The 22,758-nt window shown below is 47.0% G+C and overlaps 2 protein-coding genes and 2 non-coding genes across 15 annotated transcripts in view; 3 read left to right on the forward strand and 1 right to left on the reverse strand.

Annotated features, from left to right (window-relative positions):
* Positions 1 to 55: 55 nt before the first annotated feature.
* Positions 56 to 3,033, forward strand: RPL27A (ribosomal protein L27a). The gene is made up of 5 exons (XM_006203497.4): positions 56 to 126; positions 520 to 583; positions 986 to 1,061; positions 1,736 to 1,910; positions 2,865 to 3,033. The coding sequence occupies exons 1-5, from the start codon at positions 124 to 126 to the stop codon at positions 2,991 to 2,993; spliced, it is 447 nt and encodes a 148-aa protein (XP_006203559.1). The 5' UTR covers positions 56 to 123; the 3' UTR covers positions 2,994 to 3,033.
* On the forward strand, positions 1,228 to 1,357 carry LOC116282127 (small nucleolar RNA SNORA3/SNORA45 family). Its single transcript, XR_004191600.1, has one exon. It is a non-coding gene; the product is annotated as a small nucleolar RNA SNORA3/SNORA45 family (small nucleolar RNA).
* On the forward strand, positions 2,632 to 2,760 carry LOC116282125 (small nucleolar RNA SNORA3/SNORA45 family). The gene has a single exon (XR_004191598.1). It is a non-coding gene; the product is annotated as a small nucleolar RNA SNORA3/SNORA45 family (small nucleolar RNA).
* Positions 3,034 to 12,170: 9,137 nt separating the features above from the next.
* The window catches only part of DENND2B (DENN domain containing 2B), a 162,050-nt gene continuing 151,462 nt past the window's right edge, over positions 12,171 to 22,758 (reverse strand). For 11 of the 12 annotated variants that reach the window (XM_072969456.1, XM_031681230.2, XM_031681231.2 and 8 more), the window contains 7 exons: positions 20,598 to 20,746; positions 16,848 to 17,025; positions 16,504 to 16,545; positions 15,425 to 15,536; positions 14,454 to 14,693; positions 13,495 to 13,581; positions 12,171 to 12,961 (listed from right to left, as the gene is read on the reverse strand). In XM_072969456.1, coding sequence (XP_072825557.1) covers positions 12,927 to 12,961; positions 13,495 to 13,581; positions 14,454 to 14,693; positions 15,425 to 15,536; positions 16,504 to 16,545; positions 16,848 to 17,025; positions 20,598 to 20,746 — 843 coding nt within the window. In that variant the 3' untranslated portion in view covers positions 12,171 to 12,926. Of the gene's footprint in view, positions 12,962 to 13,494; positions 13,582 to 14,453; positions 14,694 to 15,424; positions 15,537 to 16,503; positions 16,546 to 16,847; positions 17,026 to 20,597; positions 20,747 to 22,758 lie in introns of those variants that run through there. The other variant, XM_072969457.1, reaches the window with a different exon arrangement.

Raw genomic sequence — 22,758 nt, forward strand, 5'->3', positions numbered from 1 at the left:
CCCCAAAGAAGCCCCGCCCGAAGCCCGGCCTCCGCGGCAGGAAGTGAGGCGTTGGCTCCGCCCCCGTCCTCGATAGCTCGCGAGACTTTGCCGAGGCTTTCCTCTTTCTTTTCGGCCGTCGACATGGTAGGTGATTCTCCTCGTGTGTGTATGTCATTGCTGGCGCAGGCCGCAAACGTTCTCACCCTGACTCCAGTCTGCTACTGCCGATCTTGGCCCGGTCTTCCGGGCTGCGCACGGCCAGCCTCAGGGCGGGGTGGCCGGCGTGTGCCCGGGGCGGGGCAGGGAGCCTGTAGCCGCGTGTTCGTCCCGCAGTTCGGATTCTTCAGACGCGCTGGCAAGGGCGCCTCCCTGATGAGGCCTCGCGGCCCCGGGCCAGGCCGTAACCTCAACTTTGCTGGAGGTGCCACAGAACAGATCCTTGACCCCCAGGCCCACAGCCCCTTCCAGACTGGCAAGCTTCGCCCCCTGCTCCAGCTCCCTTGGGCCTTATAAATTAAGCACCTTTTTCTCATACAGCCATCCAGACTAAGGAAGACCCGGAAACTTAGGGGCCACGTGAGCCACGGCCACGGCCGCATCGGTAAGTGCTGCCTTCCCATCCTGGTCGGCCTTGGGCTATCCCTGCCGGGTGCTACTTAGTCGGGAAGGAGGTAGCTTATAGAAGTGGGTTGGTGAGAGTTCTGTGTCATCGAGTCGGGTTGAATGTGATCATTAGCTGTGGTTAATGCTCCTGTGTCAGAATTTCACATAAGTTGGGGGGATGAAAATTGAGCGGGGCCCAGTATTGAAATGGTTGAAGGCATAAAATGAAGTACTGTGTTAGTGTTGTGTTTAACCTAGAGCCTTGAACAGCACTGTTGGAAGACGTAGACTGGTAACAGTATAAGCAGAGGCACAGAATTATGGTGAAATACTTTTGCTGGAAGTAATATTGAGGGGCTGCAGAAGGCTGTCTTAGCCATGTAGCTTTGTGTTACTGCAGGCAAACACCGGAAGCATCCGGGAGGCCGGGGTAATGCTGGTGGCATGCATCACCACAGGATCAACTTCGACAAATAGTGAGTGGTTTTGGGCTGCTTTTACTGACACTGACCCCTTTGGATTTAGGGACAGAAGGTGGCTAAGAACATCTTCAATGGGGAGCAAGCCTCTTACCAACCCAAAACCTTACCGGTTACTGGCTTTTATCAAGTTAATATTTGACGTCAACTGAGAGAACTTGTCATCGAGGCTAGAGTCACGCTTGGGTATCAGCTATTGCCTTAGTGTGCTAGAGTCCTCGAAGAGTAGCTGCTAACCTTATTCACTGGCTGTGGCCTTCATGGCATAGTCAGTCACCAGGTTAGTGACATGCATCAGATTGACTAACAACTGATAGGTTCACTTACGTCCACAAATTAGGGAGATGATATTTTAACTACCTGTTTAGGGAGAGCTCTGTTACAGGAGTATGTGGAAACTAAGTGATCTGAATTCCAGTCTTGGTCCTGCCTCTTGACTTTCTCAGTAGTTCATTCTGGTTCCATGAAATAAAGCTAATCTTTTCCTCTTGATAGTCTTTGGTTGTGTCTTAAAGATTTGTTTTATTTAACAAACTAATGGCGTACCTGCTGTGTCACTCTCCTGCGCCAGTGAACAACTTACACTGTAATGGGGGGGTGGACTATAAAGATGATAAACATAGCTTTTGAGCTGGAGTGAGGTAATGAAAATGATTGCTTTCTCTTCCCAGTCACCCAGGATACTTTGGGAAAGTTGGTATGAGGCATTACCACTTAAAGAGGAACCAAAGCTTCTGCCCAACTGTCAACCTTGATAAATTATGGACCTTGGTCAGTGAGCAGACACGGGTAAATGCTGCCAAGAACAAGACTGGAGCTGCTCCTATCATTGATGTGGTGCGATCGGTGAGTGAATTGAACATTATTTGCCTATAAATGGGCCCCTGCCTCTCAAAACTCTGGGTAATCTAGCCTACTCGATCTCCCACCTGAAGTCTATACCCAGCTACCTACTAGATAATTCCACCTTTTGGTAGAATTTCCACAGGTGATTCACTGACCATAATTGAACTCTTGTTTAATTGTGATTGAGGCAGAATGTCTGAAGAGTGATCCTTACACTCATTCATTTACTTCATTTTCACTTGAATGTTCTTCCAGACAGTTTCTTATTCCTACCATCAGTGTCCTGATTTGTACAGGTTACTCACCTAAACTGTTGGCAGTAACTTAGGCCAGCCGGTTCTGGTCTATTTTATGCAGGACTACATGAAGCACAGTTCTTGACCCTCCACGTTTCTTACAGAATAAAATCCTAATATGTTCAATTCTTATTTAAGGCCCTATATTATCTGAAGAGATTCCCACCCCCCTACTCCAAAATAAGCTTTTTTGTATATCGTTAAGAGTTCTAATCGTTTTGTCAGCCTTACCACCCATGAGTAAGTAGGAAGGTAGTCAACGCTGAGGAGACATCAGTAAAGTTTTAGAATCCCCCTTCTCAGCTTAGTTAACATTCTTTGAGCAGTTCTGATGGTCAGGACTTCTTTGAACATTGCTGGAAATGTGATTTTCTTTTTCTGCTTGTCAGGTGGTGAATGAATAAGAGAAAGGGGTTTGAACTTTTCCCGAGACTAGAGTCACATCCTGACAGCTTTTGTCCTGGTGTGCTAGAGTCCTCGGAGAGAATCTGCTGGTCTTGATTCACTGGCGAGGGCAGTCAGTGCCCCCGTGAGTGCCCAGATCAGAAACATACTCTCCCTGGCTCCTAGATGGAGTGGGTTGGCAGGCATCTTCATACCCATCATAGAGTTGGTGACAGCTAAGGTGCATTATAAACCCTTTTCTCTGTTCTTCTAGGGCTACTACAAAGTTCTGGGGAAGGGAAAGCTTCCTAAGCAGCCTGTCATCGTGAAGGCCAAATTCTTCAGCAGAAGAGCTGAGGAGAAGATTAAGGGTGTGGGTGGTGCCTGTGTCCTGGTAGCTTGAAGCCACATGGTGGAGGATTCATTAAATGTTATCAAGTGCTTTTCTCTTCTGGTCTGAGTGTAGGTTCTTTGGTACCTATTCCTCCCTACCTATACATCAGAAACCCACCTACCAGGTTCTAGGAGTAAGGGTATGAGGACCTGGGCACCTCTGCCACCCTCAGAAAGTATGGAAGAGATAGCACCAACACTTAGAGGCCTTGGCTGGTTACCTAATTTGAGCCTTTTCACTTACAAAGTGAGAATGATACTTGTTGATAATGTGTATACCTTAACAGTTGAAAGGCCTATTGGCTTTGTATGCTCTGAATTTACAATGAGTAGGAGAGAGTGTCCTTCAGTATTCCATGGGGCTCAAAGGAGAGGAACTCAGTTTTGAGGAGGCATGAGCTTTACAAGATTTTGATGGGTCACAGTTGGAAAGAGGGAGTGGTGATGTGATAGAAGTTTCCTTTGGAACTTAATTCCTCAATCTAGGGTTCTTCCACCTGGCTTCTTCATCTCAGACCAAAACCATTGGTCAATCAGAATGTTGCAATGGGTCCAGCATTGTGAGGGCTTTTACACATCAGAGTGGTTTGGATTCTAGAAAGTAGTTGTCAGGACTTAACGTATCTGGGCATAGGAGTCTTAATGTTAAAAAAAAATCATGAAATGTTAATAATTTTGCTTTATTAGTCTGAAATTTACCTAGAGGAATTTGGGAAATGCAGAAACCGGAATCGGGTTTTCTAGGGTTTTGTATTCTGCAAACCTGTGAAGACAACCAGGGCTTATGTGCAGATAGCACCCCCTTAGATAATCTTAAATTGTAATTCGCTATTGTTTTATGGTTCTTCCCAAGATTTTGAGTTTTTTGACCCAAAATAAAACTTGCAGTCTAGAACCCTGGCCAAAGAAATAGTTAAAATGGCGCTTAGGTCTAATGAAAACTACTACCAGGTTTAGTTGTTTCCATGGAGGGTTTCCGTGTTGCTCAGTGGGATCATAAGTGGGGCTAGGAACCATCACTCTATGGGACTAACGTGTCGTGACAGCCTTTGGAAGATACTGGGGATGATCAAATAATAGGAAGCACTGGGAGGAAACATAATTGACAATACTGGAGAGTTAAAAAGTGTCAGGAAGACACTCAGTTGGATAATTGAATTATTTACATCTTCCACATTGGTGCTGATGGAGAAAGGTAAAAATGGGTATCCTTTTGATGTCTTTTGGAGGACTTACGTGGAAGTTGAGACTGGATTTCCAACAGGTGGTTAGTAGTTGATAGTTAAAAGACAGTTTAATGTTTGATACCTACTAGACTCTGAAAGTGTAGACATACAAAATACAGTGTCTTAAGATTCAGGCCACATTTGAAATTTAGATCCGAACCTAACAGCTGTGTGACGCTTAGTCCAATTTTCTTATTTTTAAATTTAGGTAAAGGTACCTATGAGGGTTGTGTGGATCACGTGAAATGGAAAGCATTTACTAAATTTTTGTTTGGCTCTTAGTAACTGGCATGTGAGTGAACTATTACAGGAGCAGGCAAGTCAATTAACCTTGGTGTGCTTCAGTCAGTGGGAAAATGGTCTAAGCAGGAGGAAGAGCAAACATGTTTAAGAAACCCAATTTGGAAAGATTAGGCAAATTGGGAGGTATTAGGTGGGAGATGAACCTGGAGAGAACAGGTACTCAGACCAGGTTGTAGTTGAAGCACAATGCTACAGAGGGAGGCTGGAGGCAGGACTTTGAGGGTGTAAGAGAAGTAAGACTGAGAAAACAAAGGTAACAGGACTTGGTGACTGAATTCGAGGTGGGACTGGCAGCAAAATAGGGTTTAGAGGAGGATAGTTGGCCAGTAGGAGATAGTTGGTGGTCTTCAATTATTTGTTCGCTACCTTTAAAATAATTGTGGGAAATGTTAGGTTAACGGTTAAATTTTCTATAAGCTTGAATTGCTAAGGATATTTCTAACCTAATGTATCTGTGCTTTAAATACATGTTCATTCAAACAGCGGAGCTTCAGCAGTAACTTCCAATTTATGGGCAATGTCCGCCACATAACTTGCAAATTACGTCATTGGCACCGAAACCAGCTAAACAGGATTTAAGTTTTAAATTCAAATAAGTAGATTTCCATTCGATGGCTAACTAGCCCAGGAGCAGCCAGCCCCCGGGAGGAAAAGCAGCCAAAGTCTTGTAGCGCTAGCGGAAGCGGTGCAGGGCGCGCCTACTCTAGGGGGCGGGAGGCTACGAGATCAAGCTCCCGCAGCTGCTCTCTTCCCCGCCCTTGAGAGCCACTTCCGGGGTCCTGAGGTTCTGCTTCCGTCGTCAGACCTCCCTCACCCCATCCCACAGCTGGAAGCACGGTCGGCCCCGGCTCCATTTCCGGCAGAGGGTGGAGTCGTCCCGTGTCGCTCAGCGGAGAAACTCCCGGATAAGGCGGGAGGTTTAACCCAGCCCTGGTCCGGTCCCAGTGCGGCGTGGGTAAGCACTCTGAGCGGGGGTGCCGGCCTCGCCGTACTTCAAGTCCTGCTTCGGCCGCGCGGAAGAACGTGAGACGCGGTCTTTCTGTGCACTTTCAAGATGGGAATTTCCAGACCGCTCAGAATTAACTTCGTTTCCGTTGTCTCAAAGATAATGAGTGCCAGCTGTGTTCGAGGTACTTTGGCCTAAAAAAAAAAAATGCTTGTACGCGCATGGGAAAGTTGTGGAAGAAAACCCAAAGAACGGATTTCTGTGCAGCATTGATGGTATAGTGGTGAGCATAGCTGCTTTCCAAGGAACGGGTTTCCTCATGAGTTTTGGGAGTTGAGGGAGATGGGTGCTTTGGTAGTCTGAGCTTGTTTAACCAAATGTGTATTACTTTCATACTAAAACGCAATATAAATGGGCGAAAATAACTAAAAATTGTTGTTGGTAGTTTGTCAGTGCTGAAAAGTAATATTTTCTCTTATTCTAGAGCTTTCATGACTTTTTAAATTACACCCACCCCCAACCTCAAAGGCAAATAAATGTGAGATATTTTGGAATGCTTACTACCACATTATGTGGCTCAAGAAACTAATTTTGTATGTCACCCCTAGTAAGTAGCATACTAAGAATATAGGTTAAAGTGTTATCTTTAATTTCTGACTCCATTTTGCCTCCCAATTTTTACTTTACTTTCGTTTCCACTTTAAAGTTGGGTTTTTAAAAATACCCTATTTTTGTATCTTATAAATCAGTCATTTGGAATACAAGGAGGGTTATAAGTCTATTTGTGAAATAAAGGGTATTATTTTTAAACAAAATTTAAACTGAGCTATGATTATAATTAGAGTAATTTTCTTGGAGCCCTAATTCCGCAGACCATCCAATGTGAACCATAGCTGGAATAATATGCTTTCCAAGGGCACTCCAAAATACTGCCTTTAAAAAATCCAGACTTCTCATTTCAACACTGTAGTTTACCAAAGCATGGTTACTGAGAAGAGCATTTAGAAAGATGTAATAATGGCACAGCCTGCCCTGCTCTAAAAGTTACCAGACTGATTAGAGGAGAAAACTCAGGGCTTTTCTTAAGTCCAGAATGGAGGAGGGCTGACACCACAGACACTGGGACTTCTGGTAGATAAGATAGCATTTCCTTGCTCTGAGCAACTGCCCTGGGTTGTCAGAAAGGCATTAAGGACACTTGTTTTCAATAGTGGCAGTACCATCCTCTAAGGGAGCGTTTTTTTGTCTCTCACAATCCTGGAAGGGAAGCAATCCGGGATGCTAGATGTCCTGCAATGTATGGGTTGACTCTAAAGTGCAAAGAAAAAAGTAGCTTAGAACAGACCTAACTTATTTTTACGCACAAAATCAAAAAGGGTTTGTGTTTTTTTGCAGTTTTCACATACTTCTGTTTTCCAGGATTGCAATTATTGGGTTCTTTTGTTTTTTTAATTGAAGTATAGTCAGTTACAGTGTTAAATTTCTGATGTACAGCACAATGTCCCAGTCATGAATATACATACATATATTCATTTTCATATTTTTTCATTATAGGTTCTTAGAAGATACTGAATATAGTTCCCTGTGCTAAACAGAAGAAATTTGTTTATCAATTTTTAAAATGTATTTTTATATATAGTGGCTAACGTTTGCAAATCTCAAAACTCCCAAATTTATCCTGTTGCAACCCCTTTCCCGGGGTAACCATAATATTGTTTACTATATCTGCAAGTCTGCTTATGTTTTGTAGATGAGTTCAGTAGTGTCCTCTTTTTTTATTGTTTTAGATACCACATGAGTGATATATGGTATTTTTCTTTCTCTTTTTGGCTTACTTCACTTAGAATGATGATCTCTACGGCCATCCATGTTGCTGCAAATGGCATTTTATTTTTTATGGTTGAGTAGTATTCCATTATATATGTGTGTGTGTGTGTGTGTGTGTATATATATATATTCCAGTATATACACAGTTGTATATATATACAACTTCTTGATCCAGTCATCTGGTGATGGACATTTAGGTTGCTTCCATGTCTTGGCTATTGTATATAGTGCTGCTGCGAACATTGAGGTGCAAGTATCTTTTCAAATTAGAGTTCCCTCCAGATATATGCCTAGGGGTGAGATTGCTGGATCATATGGTAAGTCTATTTTTATTTTTTTGAGGAATCTCCAGTTTTCCATAATGGCCTTACCAAACTACATTCCCACCAGCAGTGTAGGGGGGTTCCCTTTTCTCCACACCCTCTCCAGCATTTATTGTTTGTGGACTTTTGAGTGGTAGCCATTCTGACTGGTGTAAGGTGAAAACTCACTGTAGTTTTGACTTGCATTTCTCTGATAATTAGTGATAGAAAGCATTTTTCATGTGCCTATTGGCCATTTTTATGTCTTCATTGGAGAATTTCTTGTGTAGGTCTTCTGCCCATTTTTGGATTGGACTGTTTGTTTTTTTATTAAGTTGTATGAGCTGTTTACATACTCTGGAAATTAAGCCTTTATCAGCTGCAGCATTTGTAAATATTTTCTCCCATTCCATAGGTTGTCATTTTGTTTTACTTACGGTTTCCTTTGCTATGCAAAAGCTTATAAGTTTAATTGGGTCCTGTTTGTTTTTTGCTTTTATTTCTGTTGCCTGGGTAGACTGCCCCAGGAGAACATTCCTAAGATTTATGTCAGAGAATGTTTGGCCTATGTTTTCTTCTGAGAGGTTTATTGTGTCTTGTCTTATATTTAAGTCTTTAAGCCATTTTGAGTTTATTTTTATGTATGGTGTGATGGAGTGTTCTAACTTCATTGATTTACATGCTGCTATCCAGTTTTCCCAACACCACTTGCTGAAGAGACTGTCTTTTCTCTATTGTATAGTCTTGCCTTCTTTGTCAAAGATTAACTGATTGTAGGTCTGTGCATCTATTTCTGGGCTCTCTATTCTGTTCCACTGATTCATATGTCTGTTTTTATGCCAATACTATGGTGTTTTGATTATTGTAGCTCTGTAGTATTGTCTGAAGTCTGGGAGGGTTATTCCTCCAGCTTCATTCTTTTTCTTCAAAATTGCTTTGGCAATTCTGGGTCTTTTGTGATTCCATATAAATTTTAGGATTATTTGTTCTAGTTCTATAAAATATGTCTTGGGCAATTTGATAGGGATTGTATTAAATCTGTAGGTTGCCTTGGGTGGTATGGCTATTTTAACAACATTGAGTCTTCCAATCCAAGAGAATGGGTATCTTTCCATTTCTTTAAGTTGTCTTTAATTTCCTTAATGTTTTGTAATTCTCCTTGTGTAAGTCTTTCCCCTCTTTGGTCATATTTATTCCTAAGAATTGTTTTAGATGTGATTTGTAAAGGATTGTTTCCTTACTTTCTTTCCCTGCTATTTCATTGTTAGTGTAAAGAAATGCAACTGATTTCTGTATGTTAATGTTGTATCCTGCTACCTTGCCAAATTCTTTTATCAGCTCTAGTTTTGTGTGGAGGTTTTAGGGTTTTCTATATATAGTATCATGTCATCTGCATATAGTGACAATTTCTCTCTTCTCTTCCAATTTGGATCCATTTTATTTCTTTTTCTTGCCTGATTGCTGTGGCTAGGACTTCCAAGACTGTTGAATAGAAATGGTGAGAGTGGACATCCTTGTCTTGTTCCAGGTTTCCATGGGAAGGCTTTCAGTTTTTCATCACTGAGTATTATGCTGGCTGTGGGTTTGTCATAAATAGCTTTTATTATGTTGAGATATGTTACCTTTATACCCACTTTGGTAAGAGTTTTTATCATAAATTGGTGTTGAATTTTATCAAATGCCTTTTCTGCATCCACTGAGATGATCATGTGATTTTTGTCCTTTATTCTGTTGATATGGTATCACACTGATTTACATAAGTTGAACCATCCTTGTGTCCCTGGGATGAATCCAACTTGATCATGGTATATGATCTTTTTTATGTGCTGTGGATTCTGTTTGATAATATTTTGTTGAGGATTTTTGCATCTATGTTTATCAATCATATGGGCCTGTAATTTTCTTTTCTGGTAGTGTCTTTGTCTGGTTTTGGTATCAGGGTGATAGTGGCTTCATAGAATGAGTTTGGGAGTACTTCCTTCCTTTTCAGTCCTTTGGAAAAGTTTAGAAGGACTGGTATGAGTACTTTGTATGTTTGGTAGAATTTCCCAGTGAAGCCATCTGGTCGTGGACTTTTGTTTGTAGGGAGGGTTTTTTTTAATTGCTGATTCTGTTTCATTTCTAGTGATTGGTATGTGTCAAGTGGTCTATTTCTTTTTGATTCAGTCTTGGTGGACTGTATGTTTCCAGAAACTTGTCCATTTCTTCTAGGTCATCCAGTTTGTTTGCATATAGTTGTTCCTAGTATTCTGGGGATTTTTTTGTATTTCTTTGGTACTGCTCAGGCAGCCAGTCCCAGCCCACCCTTTGTGCTGGTTTCTCTTGGTTCTGTCAGCCAAGGGGCTGCTGTACACGTCTGAGCCTCGGAGGTTCTCCCTCCATCCCCACTGACCTCTCTGTTGGAGAGGAGGCGTCCCAGTGCAAAAGTGCTATTCCTTCTTTGCTGCTCTCCCCCTGTGGGACAGGTCCCACGCTAATTCCTTTCTTTTCTTTTTTCTCCTACCAGATTGTGAGGAATTTTGTCTTTTGAAGTAGGTGATGTTCTGTCAAAGTTCAGCAAGTGTTCTGAGTGAATGGGTGGGTCTGTGGATGTCTCTCTTGGTGTGATCATGGGAGAGGATGAGCTAAGAGCCTCCATCTAGCCCGCCATCTTGGCACCCTCTCCCAACTATTGTTTAAATCAGAGGAAGTTCAAAATGTGTTTTGTTCAGAATATTGCCCCAAATTGTTCATTTCAGAAAACTTACCAATGGTTAACACATACTTAGTAGAATCTGAGTTGCTAATTCAGCACACTTTTTCTGCATGCGTAGCTATTGCATTCAAGGTAATTGTGTATAGATGTAAACATCCGACTTCATTTTATCTTCTAATACAGTTGTGCCCAAGCATTTACATACTTAAATACATGTTATTTTATGACAAAATACCTTCTTTATATTTCTCCCCATTTATACTACAGTTAAGACATGCTTAGGTAGGTTATATTATCAATGAATTTCATTCAGGATAGTAAAGGGCGGAGTTTACAGTATTTGCTATAGAAAAAGTGCTGGATCTGCTAGGGTTGAGAACCATCAGTTAAAGGTTCAGAGATCACATGAAAGCAGAACTTGGAACTCCACCCATGTCAGGATACCTGAACACTTTTTTTCAACCCCAAACCACGTCCCCGAGACACACCCTCTTTTGCCTTCCAAGTGAGACAGCAAACACTGTATGGGCCCTTGGAGCCATTCTGAGCCATTCTGTGCCAATATCCGTTTTCTAGATTGGGATGAGAGCTGTGGTTATAGGAAGAGGATGAAATCCCTAGGGTTAAAATGTACTGTATTTTAAAGATACATAAAAGTTAGATTCTACAAAAAAAAATAGTTTACACACACACACATATATATGTGTGTGTATATCATGTTCTGATCACATGTCTGAAGATTCTTAGAGCCACATTTTTTAAAAAGAAAGAGAAAAGGAGGAAGAATTAGCACCTTTTGGAATCTGTCTTATTATTTTATTAAGGAATCCACTTCTATGACTGTCATGCCCAGGCTGAGTTAATAGTCACGAATTCTGGAGGTAACTACACCCCAGTTTGGACTTTCTGGTTATAACCACTGTGTTCTACCTCAGTTGAAAACCCAGACTCAAGAGGCGTCAATCCATGCCCTCCTATTCCCAGAAGATGCCAAAGCCAACTATGTAAGAGGCTTTTTCAGGGAAGATGATTACTTTTGTCCTCTTAAAAGACAAACCTTCTACTTTGCTTCATGAAGCATATGGCAACCCAAACCATGGACAGGTTGGGATCTGTGCAGGCCTCAGTAGAGATGGGGAAAAGGAGAAAGGGGGACTCAAAAATGAATGGATCATCTCCCACTTAACAAGTAGGCTAGGGTGGAAGGATAGGAAAACTTTATGGTTCAAATCCTGCCAGACCCAAAGCCAATACCAATGAAGAGAGTTCCGGCTTCACCCTGGGAATTTTCAAGGTCTCTGCTCTGCAAAGGCCTTGGGTGGGTGGAAAGCCTGAGCCACCCATATTGCCCACCCTGCTTCTCTCCTTGCTTTTCTAAGGAGTACAGCAGAATTTTCTGTATGCACACCTAGGGTTCCAATGGAAAAAATCTATTCACAGTTGACATGGAAGGGCCATAGGCAATGCGCCAGGGATATGAGCAAGCCCTGATCTGGCTTTAGCGAGGCTTCACTCCACCCATTGTCAGGATACCCAGTGGTGTCTTACTTCATACTGAATAGGAAAATGTTAAGATTCACCTAATAGTTGGGCCAAGGGGCAATGAGCATTCTTTCCATCACTGGAAACACCTACACAGAATCTAAACAGTTGGCAACTGGAGAGGGAAGCTGAGCTAGAACAATGATTAGATATCTTCTAAGACCAGTCATACAGCTCAGGCCAGAGAACTGAATTTCAGGGAAGGTCAGTGACCCACACTGAAGCTAAACTCCTAATTAAGTACTCAGTTCCCTGCATGAAGGTGTTTCATTCCTGATTGGCCTGTCTCAGCCCACCCGCCCTGGAGAAAGAACTCTAGATAATGAAGCCAAGAAACACATAGGGCTCTAGGCCCAAACAACTATACTGTTTATTGAGAACACCCGTAGATGGTGGAAAGGAAGGATGCCCTGTACCGCATCGTGGCCACCACTGACTGGGAGCCGGGCCTGGAGAACACTGCAGAGCTGGGGTGGGCTTCCCGTGACTCACTGACCTTCACAAAGGTGAGAGGAACAAGAGAAGGCCAGGCTCAAGAGCCTGGTACTGTGCTGCAAGTGGGGACTGATTGGCCTTTGCCTTTCAAAAACGGGGTTAGGGGAGGGGGACTACTAGAAAAAAATAGAACCTCTAAGATTAAAAAAAAAAAAATAGTCCTGTACATACCAAGACAGCATCTGCTCTCCAGGGCCCAAGACTGGCAGCAGGGGCCTTAGGCAGGCAGGCCGGCCAGGAGCCCCCAGGGGAAGATCAGTGGTTCGGCTGAGACAGTCAGCTGCACATAATTGGCCAGTCACCAGCACCCAGCAAAACTTCATCCATGCTCGGGCAGGGCAGGAAAGCACCCAGCCCCTTGGGAATATACAAATATTTACCAGGTTCTCTTTGCTCGTTACAAAAACAGATAAGAAAAGCTTACAGCAGATTATTTACAAACAGTATCCTGGGATATTGTGAAGGCAGAGGTGGGCTGGCTTGGAGGGTAGGGTCTGTGGGGGCAGAGCAGCCACAGAAGCCCAGAATGTCCAAGGCTGGGCCCCCTCCCCAGGCTCCAGGCCTCAGGCCCTGCAAAGGCACTGGACTCTGTTACTGGGAAAGGGGCTTAATTCTTCTTGTGGAGGAACTTCATTTTGTTGCCTGTGGGCCAGAGAGGGCAAGAGTGAGAATGTTTCAGTTATCTCTTCCAACAGCCCTGTCTCTCTTAGTGGGAGAGAAGATTTAGAAAGGCTGGATACAGCCAGACCCAGGATAGTGAAAGCACTCTAGAGCTTTAATTAGGGCACTGGTATTAATCATGTGTGGCTTTGGGCAAGACATTTAACTTCTTTGGTCTCAACTTTCCTTTAAAGTGAGACATGCTATGGTTCTAAGATTTAGCTGGCTGAGCTCTTTGAAGGGAATGGAAGTTTTTCAGATAAGGGCACTCAGATGCTGCTACCCCTTACAGCCTAGAGGAAAGCTCACTGGTCTGAATGGCCCTCATACTCACTCAGGAAGAAATGCACCCAAAAAAGTTCTGACTTATGTAAGGGTCTATGAGACCTCTTCCTGTTCTGTCTACAACCAATATAAATACCCATTGGCATTGGTTTAGAGTAGTTCTGGATACAAATCCCCCAGCCTCTCCCTTCTTGCTGAACACCTGTCTCATCAGTGACAAGGCTACTTACCCAAACCGCGGAGAAACTTATTCATTCCACTCTGCTCAGTGTCTGGAAGTTCCTCTAAGTACTGCTCCACTCTCTGCTCAAAGAGGCCTGGGGAAACAGGAACAGGGAAGAGAACAGTCACTGGAGGAAGGGAAGGGGAGGTGGCCTGGAGCAGGGGGTGGACCAAGGGGCACGGATCCCAAAAAGGGAGAAACCATAGATCTGCAATTATTATAACTTATAGGAGCATCTTATCAGCATTCAGACTGGCTCATCAAAAGTATCCTTAATGACATCTCATTGGTGTCCACTGCTGATAACAAGTGGCCCTCAATACCTTGCCTCCCAGTGCACATTCCTGAGCTGCATTATAGTGAGGATGCCATTCCTCCTATCAGAGCTGCCCCGAAGTGGACACCTTCTCTAGTTCCTTTTAGACCACTCTACCATGTTGTTTCAAAAGGTTTGTTACACTAAATGGACAGTATTAGTGGACAGAAGAAATAATAACCCCGAGGTTAGACAGAAAGGTGCTGATGAGATGGAAAAGACTTAAAGTGAGCAAAGCTGATGAAATAACAGATGAGATGACCTGCTCTGAATGCAGACTGCCAGCAACCTAAGACAGAGCTAGGGCTTTCTCTCAGCCCCTAGGTTCTCAGAACTCCCTAAATTGTGCAGTCTAGTCTTTTTCTCTGAATAAGGACATGCGAAGAGGGGGTAGGTAGAGGTCAGCCCCACTCTTGCCACATGGCTCCAGCCTGTGCCCAGCCTTGTGAAGGTACTTACTGGGGCAGGACACACTGGCCTTGGTTGTCTCTATCAGAAGAAAAGGGATATTAGGAGGTCTGTCCTGGTTGATACCCAAAAGCTTCCTGATGGATACTCGGTGCCTGGCTACTCTGCCGGTAGCAGAAAAGTTAGAGGAAGACACCTTCTAGCCCTCCAGAGCCCCCCACCCCAGGCTCTTCTGGCCTTACCCTTTGCCCGACACTTTCTTAGCTCCCTGTCTTGGATGAAGCCAGCAAACATCTGAGACTCCATAAAAACTTCAAGAAAACGGCGGATGCTTTTTGAGGCCACAGACTTGCGGAAAGCCTCTCGCTGAAAGGCTCTCTCCCCCTTTTCACTCTGGGTCAGGAAGAGAGAGTAGTGCCCAACAGTCTCCACAAAGAACCGGATAAACACCTCTGACACCAGCCCATTGAGGGTATTACATTCTGGAAAAGAAAAGAAAATCTCTGAGGTTCAGATCAAGAGCCTGCAATCCCAACCTCCAGCTGGTGGTGTTTCCCTCTCCCCAACAAAACTCCAGCCAGAACCACTTATCTGTTCTTGAACCTTTCACTCTTGTACTCCTGGGCTTGTCGCTAGCCCACGAGCCAAGAGGGAAACTACTCTGAACGTGGACGCTGGCAAATACTTGCTAGATGAGTGAGAATGGAGATCAGAGACCAGAGCACCGCCTTCCCCACCCCCCTCACCTTGGGTGGTTTTCCTGGTTTCCCAGGAAGGGGAAGTTCCCTCCATCTCCTGCAGTGGCTCAAGGCAAGGCTGGGGAGGGAGGAATAACTAGTGTCCTGTCAGCAAGAAGAGTCTTTATGGTTGCCAATTTCCTGTGGGTTTTTATTCCCAAACCTCCTGAGGTAGAGAAGCGTCAGAGGCAAGAGTGTAGCTTTGCAGTCTGGGCCACCCTGAGCAGCCCCAGTGTTGTTTAAGTTTCTGAACTCCCTCTGATTAAATACCACAACACTTCTCTCCCTTCAGACCCAGTCAAGCTGTAACTCCCTGGACCCCACTGGTAGCTGGGCTAGAGAATTCTAGGCTAAAGTGAGACCAAGGTCCTGCACCTGGAGTTTCATCAGTCAGAAGGGTCTGGTGCATGGACACAGGGTCCAGGCTGTCTGAAGCCCGACCCAGAGCAGAGGGAGCCTGGGACCAGGTCACTTACCATCGTCGGAATCGCTGTCAGAGTCCTGGGAGATCAGCTCGCTCTTCCTCTCTAGAGCCTGCTCCAGAGCCGCCTGTAGCTTCCTAGGTAACAGCGTGTCCTCATCATCCATCTGCAGAGAGAAGACGCAGTGACACTGACTGAGCACGCACTTTGTTCCAGCCCTGTTGTAAGAGCTTAAATAATAATTTCATTTCATTCTCCCAATAACCTTGATACTGTATTATCAACCTCATTTTAAGATGAGGAGCTGCGGCAGAGAGAGAGTTTAAAGAAACTTGTCCAAGGTCACAGAGATAAAAAGTGGTGGCATTCACTGCCCAGAGCCAATAGGGATTCCTACTCCAGCACCAGGATGCAGTCTCCCGAGTTCTTCCATCCTCAGCTCCTGGTGGGAAGCACAGCTGGCTGGGGACAGGGAGACTGTGGCCCAGCCTGTGTCTCAGATACGAGGTTGGACTATTTCTGTTTGTATTCTGGTTGAGTGTCTGTACCTTGACACTCTGTACCCAGGGGTCGTAGCTCTGTCAGTGGTGTGTAACAGACTACATTCCCAGAGGGTATAGCATTGGGTTGTGTTCCTTTATAGAGAGCCAGGAGGGTTTCCATCACTAACAGGCTTTTTGAAGTTGACAATGATCGCAGACTTTTACATTCCATAGCGTTCTGTGCGTCATGTGAAATCCTCCCGCAACACTTCAAGGCAGGTGTTATCACCGTGCTTGTTTTACAGATGAGAACTCTGGCTCAGAGAAGTTCAGAGGCCTATCCAAGATCATGTATCTCAAAGGTGGCAGAGGGCAGAGGTCAAGTCTTCTGACTTCCAGGCCATGTTCCTCCCACTCCCACACTGCCTTCCAGAAGCTGATGATGCCAGCCAGAATGGCAGATCCTGCTAAGGTGTCAGGACTTTTCAGAGCAGCTTCTCCCCACCACTGTCTATGCTGTGAATGTGGAACCCAGAGAGCTCAACAATCGGGCTGTGAAGGTGGAGCAGTGTGTGTGACGGTGTCGGCTGCTCTGCATCAAACAAGCACCCACCCTAGGGCAGGCCGTGTTCTGCAGTGTCCCGCTCTTACCTGTCGGATGAATCGGTCAGACCCCAGATTCACCATCAGTGCCTGAGAAAAAGAGCCATGGGGGGCAGTGATTCAGGGTATGAATCCTTGCAGTGCCCTCCCCAGACCTCCAGGCCTCCTGGATTCCCGGGTCAGATAACAGTTCCTAACTCCAGCCAGGGACAGACCTCCCAAGGAGAAAGGAAAAGAGCTGGGTACAGAGGCGCAGAGGCCACAAATGAGAAGGCCCCAGAAGACTTTCTCCTCTCTCCTTTCCCCCTCCCACCCTTCCCTCCCTGGGGGTTCTGTTCCTTCTGTCTTCCTTTCTCCACCCTTCCCCCCAGCTGGTTCCCCATGTGGCCCACCTCCTCCACAGGCAGCTCCTTCAGTTTGGGGAGGGAGCTGGAGAGCAAGCCAACCAGGAAAGGGGTGGGACAGCAGACGATGTCGATCATGGAGGCCGGGAGAACAGGAATGAAGGTGTGCTGCCAGGAGAAGGGGTAGAGCAAGGCCACCACCGCATGGGAGCAGCTGGATAGGGTACTGGTAGACAGACAGACAAAGCACTGAGCCCAGGCCAGGCACCTTCAGGGAAGGGGAGTTAGAGCCGGCTGGGACAGGCTCAGGACACCCTTTCATATTAAAATACCCACCTCCCAGTGCAACAAAATTGCTAAGGGGGCTCGGGCCTGGGTCTGACCCTGCAGATTGGTGAAGCTCCCACATTCCCACTGCTCATGGTCTCAAGGACAGTGGTGCTACCCTCTTCGGTAACTCTCTAGAACCAGCCATGAGGGTACATAGTAACACTTGAACACACACACCTACTCACCCACCAAATACACAAGTGGTCCTGATCTCGTGTGGGAGCATCAGCTCAGGCCAGGGAGTAAAAGGCAAGCTGAGCAAGGTCTGATCACAGATTCATACTGTGTAAAAGCTGGAAGCTCCTACAGCAGTCACCTTATCTATTCCACATTTTACATCTGGGGCCGCTGATACCCAGGCTCAGGCTGGTCATAAATGGCAGACTTGGGACATAGTTTTCCTGTCTCCCAGCCCAGTGTTACTTCTCCCGCTCTGCCCTCAGTCCATTCCTTCCTCTCCTGACTGGAAAAAGTGGTTTGACTGAGGACCACTGACTGAGGTGAGGCTGGCACCATTCTTGCCCAGTGCCGTCTTTCCTCAGGATCCAAAAAACAGCCACAGGTTTCTTTGGGATCATCCCTCCCTTGGCCTAGAGGGGGCTCCCAGCCTCCAGCACTACAGGGCTCGCTGTCCAAGCAGAATGACTGAAGCGAGCCCGGAAGGAAAGCTCCAGGGTGCTAGCTAAACGGCACAGGAGTGAGTGCTGAGGGCCAGTACTGAACACCAGTCAACACGGGGGGCACACCAGGCCTGAACCATCTGTCTGTCAGAAGCCGGGTCAAAAGCACTCCCCTAGGGACCGTGTTAGAGAAGAGGAAACGGGCCCAGAGTTATGGTGCCAAGTCCATGACAGAAATAAACCCTCTTTTCCAGAAGGATCTCTGGATGTTCACAAGTGTTTGGACAGCCAGTGCCTTGCTTGCCTGACCTCCCACCCTATGGATAACTAAAACACTGCTGGGCCTTGAGGCAGAGACAGGTATCCTGGCCCTGCCAGCCCTTCCCCTGGGGACAGCAGCTCTCCACACCTCAGGGACAGCCATCTAAAAAAGATCTGGAAAAGGGCTGTCTCAGGGTCAAAGGAAACACTGATCTCCTCAGTGTCCTCCAAGGGACCTGAGGCTTGGAGGCAGATGCCTCATACAACCCTAGGGCTGATCACTGCAGAGCCAGTGTGTGCACACATGCACCCCTCCCACTTACACAGACATCAAAACTAGGCTAGAGGGACAAAGGACTTGTGGAAAACCTAAAATGTGAGCAACAGTACATGGCTGGCTGGACTTACTGAGCCCCGACCCCAGCCCAGGCCTGTGTGCCCTCACTGCGCCGCTGCTCTGCCCCTCCAGTCAGAGGCGGACCTCAAGCAGGGAGGACATCATTTCTAAGACCCAAGATTGGCAGGACCTGAATGCCGGCCAGGCCAGAACAGGGCCCTGGGGTGCCTTCTCCCAGAACGGTCCTGGAATGTGTTCAGAGGCAGTGGGAGCCACAGGAAACAATCGCTGTGTTCACAGCCCTGCTGGAGTCAGGCTGAGGGTGGGGTGGCAAAGAGGAGGCTCTGCCCGGGTGAGGGAGTGGAACCTTCAGAAAAAGAAAGCTCAGGGTCTGTGCTCTGCCAGGGGCATCAAGGTGTGACCAGTCCAGAGCCTCACAGCCAGGGCTTGGCTGGTGGACAGTGAACACAGACAGCAGAAAGGCACAGACGGCCCCAAGGGGCTGCTGTACCTGGCTAGTTGCAGCTGCTGGCTGGGTCCCTTCATGAGGCCTGCAGGCCCAGGACATACAGAAACACTGAGGGTGTAAAGGGAAGTGAGGGGCAATCTTCATTTCTAAACCTGGCTCTCTCTCGAAAAGTCAGAAGCTCTGGTTTTTCCTCCTCCTGGGCTGAAAGTGGGCCTGAGTTCCTGCCCCAACGCACTAGGAGGACATTTGGGCATCCATTTCTCCTGTTCCCTCATGACCCCCTCATACATGCAGAATGACCCCAGGGACCCTGGCTTACTGGGGAACAAACCAGGAAGGATTTTTCTTTTCTGCCCCTCATGCCAGCATCTGGCATATGGTGTGGCACATAGCAGACAGTTTAATAAATGTCTCAGTGACTAAATTAATTCCACCACTCTAAAGAAACCACTGTCCCCTGTGGTAGGTTCTTTGACAAAAAATATACAATGTATTGCCTCGATCTCTTCTCCCTGCCTGTCCCACCCCCTATATATATACTCTTTCCTATGGTCTGAATGTCTGTGTCCCTCAAATTCTTTGTTGAAATACTAACCCCCCAAATACGGTATTAGGAGGTGGGGCCTTTGGGAGGTGCTTAGGTCATGAAAGTGGAGCCGTCATGAATGGGATCAGTAAAAAGATCATAAAAGAGACCCCCCCAGAGATCCCACACCCCACTTCCACCATGCGAGGATACAATGAGAAGGCAACAGCTATGAACTTGGAAAAGGGCCCTGAAGAGAATGTGACCATGCCGGCACCTTGATCTTGGACTTACAGCCTCCACAGCTATGAGAAATAAACTTCTGTTGTTTATAAGCCATCAAGTCTGTGTTATTTTGTTATACAGCTCAAATGGACTAAGACACTCTTTTTTAAAAAAGCCTGGCTGCCTAGAAGAGCTTGGCTTCTTCCAGAACTCCTCATGTATGTCCAGTGACATTTCTGTCACCTCTCCCTTGGCCACAACCAGATCTTGGCATCTGGAACTTGTCTGCTTCTAAATGCCAACACTTCAAACCAAGACTTCTGATCTATCCAGCTCTTTTCTTATTTCTCCTAAACCAGCTCCCCTGCCTCAGTGGCACCTCCAGTCCCTGGACTTCTTTTCCCCTTTCCTAATTTGGCCAGCCTTCCTACAACCACTCTCCTCCCCAGCGCTCTCAATTCCCGGAACTCGTCCCCCGCACATCCCCAGGTGCCTGGTCCTGGGTGACTCCAGTCATTTGCATTCTCCAGGTGAGACCCTCACTGGCCTCACTGGATGGCTCAGCACTCCCTGTACTATCCCTAGTCAGTGCCCTTGCCCCTTCCTCACCGTGGCTCTTCCTGGAGTCCATCATGCTTAGAACTCAGCATCCCGCAAAGATGGCCTTGCCTCCCCCTCCAGAGGGAATGTGGCCCTCAGCTGAAAAGTTCCCTTACTTTCTTACCTTTCCATACAAATACACCTGTACCTAGACCGTCTTGGCTGTTGGCAAAAGAAGTGTATATCTTCTTCCTTCCAGCTAAGTCCTCCACTGGCTTCACAATCCTGCCATCTTGGGTGTTCCCAAGCCCACTCCCTCAGTCATCCTCTGCCCAGGTTTGCTAACCTTTCCTCTCCATTTGCTCTCGGTCTCACCACACACAGACACTAAAGTGACAGCAGCCAGCATGTACTAGGGCTCCTAAGTACATGTTGGATTAACTAGTGGACGTGCTTTCCCCCCTTCTTCACTTTGCATGCTGGGCCCTACCTGAGCTTATCTGCCACAAAAATGACCCGACGCTCCAGCAGCAGTGAGGCAAAGATCCGGATGAGCTGGCGCACACTGAGACAGGTAAAAAGGCACTCAAAATCCACGTGCTCCAGCCGGGAATCCATGGGCCGCCGCAGCTCTAACACCTGCAGGAGAGTGGTGGGGAAAGTGGGTCAAGGCAGACCAGCTGGGAGCCACTCCTGGCTCCCCCACAAAGCACCCCAATGCTGGTTTCCATTCCCGCCCTCTCTTTTGCAAGGTCTGTAATCTTCCCCACTAGGCAGTAAGACCCAGTCTCCTCCTCCCCTCAGACCACAACTCTGTTCTTGTAGTACTCAGTCACCCTGCCTGTGGGCAAGAGGGCGAGCTCTGAACATGGAAGAGGTTCCAGAAAGAGGGAGCTGAGAAGCCATTCGCCAGGTTCTCGGGAAAGCGAGCGGGAGAGCTGACTGCTCTTACAGGTAAGGAGAGTGAGGGAGCCACACAGCTTTATCTGCACGGTCCTCCCTGCCCTCTTGCCCATCTCCCTAAGGAAAGGTCTTGACCCCACCCCTGCTGACCACCCCACAACTGACCGCTGCCCTCAAGGCTAGATGAAGAGCGACATCTCCGCACCAAGGACTCTGCTCACACATCTAGAAGGACACTGCTAGGTCCTTGTTGCCATGCCTCCTCCCTTTCATGCTAGGGTTTCCTTCCAGAGGTTCTATCCTGGCTTCTAGCCTCTATCTCTAGCATGTCTAACCCCTGTGCCAGAGACAAGGGAAACACAAGGAGAGGGCTGGCTATTCCACAACCTTGCAAGAAGCACGCCTTCCTTTATCAGGGCCAAATCTAGCAATCTTCCCTCCAAAGAGGTTGCAAGGCACAGACAGCCACTTCCCCAGGGGTAGTCATGAGGGTGGAGGGTGGCCACTGACCCCGGGAGTAGGAGCAGGAGGAACTGCTGATGCTCAGGCCAGGCCAAAGCAGCAGTCACTGGGGCCTGCCTAGTCTCCCACTGGTTCCTCAGCGTATGTGGGTAGCACGGATGCGCAGGCCTCCTGAGAACCAGGATAAACCTAAGTCCCTCTTTAGCCCTACGGTGTCAGAGCTCTCCTCAAGGGGCTTTTACCCCAGCTCATCTCATCCATTCCTCAGAGTCTACACAAGTGACGGTCTAGCTTCTAGCTCAGAAGTTGTCCCTCTGGGCCCCCGGGAAGAGGCAAATGGGCACAAGTCACCCTAAGGATCTCTCTTTTATGGACACCTGTTTACACCCTGTCTCTCCCCTCAGAGGGTGAAGTCCCAGAAGGCCCACTGATCAGCAAAATGCTGGGTACACCCACAATGCTCAGCGCATGCGGGCTGAAGGAATCCCACACCACAATTACGCCAGAGGCCTCTGCACCCCTCCTGTCCTTGCCCCATCCCAGAAGAAGCTGCAGTGAAGCCCTCCTAGTCCTCCCTCCTGAGAGCCTGCATGCAGCCCAACAGACTCTGCTCTGCAGCACACGGCGCCCCACTCCTACCACCCCGGGGGTTCGGGCTCCTTCAGGGAGTGAGAGTTCACACAGGCAGCTCGCAGGACCTGGGCCTCTTGACTCACCCCGCCCTCAAGGAGATCATAGTCCAGTGGAGCTGAATGAGCCACATCACAGCCCATGAGCCTGGGGTCAGGACCAGGGAAAGGTATAATTAACACCTGCACGGGGTGCTGAGAGGGCTTGAGGAAGGGCACCCATCTCGTCTGGGGTAGGGTAGAGGTATGGGTCAGAGCAGCAGCTCAGAGCACAGGATGCTGGATCTGGTTGTCCAAGGAGAGAAGAAGGGAAGTGTCTTCAAGGCAAAAGGAAGCAGGGTTTAGGGACAGCAAGCAATTCAAGTCAGTGTGGAGAGGAGGCAGGTGAGTGGGCTGGGGCCACGTCCTGAGGACTCCCGGTCACGCTGCTGGGCTCTCAGGGCAGGGTCAGTGGCCCTGACCCAGGCCATGAATGAAGCCCCAAGTCCCCCCACATGGGGGTGGGAGAAATTAGGCTCAAAGGCCCTAAATGGCATTCGCCACTCCCAGCAAACCCAGTGTTTCTTTTTTTTGTTGTTGTTGTTAAACAATCTGCTTATTTATTTATTTATTTTAATAGCTTTCTGTTTTATTTATTATTTAATTATTATTATTATT

The sequence above is a fragment of the Vicugna pacos genome, chromosome 10, assembly GCF_048564905.1.
Source record: "Vicugna pacos chromosome 10, VicPac4, whole genome shotgun sequence".
Taxonomy (NCBI): domain Eukaryota; kingdom Metazoa; phylum Chordata; class Mammalia; order Artiodactyla; family Camelidae; genus Vicugna; species Vicugna pacos.

What these genes read in the sequence shown, in the direction of transcription:
- RPL27A (XM_006203497.4), top strand. An exon ending in CCACGGCCACGGCCGCATCG is followed by an intron (nt 584 to 985) that starts GTAAGTGCTGCC and finishes GTGTTACTGCAG; the next exon opens with GCAAACACCGGAAGCATCCG. An exon ending in TCATTGATGTGGTGCGATCG is followed by an intron (nt 1,911 to 2,864) that starts GTGAGTGAATTG and finishes CTGTTCTTCTAG; the next exon opens with GGCTACTACAAAGTTCTGGG.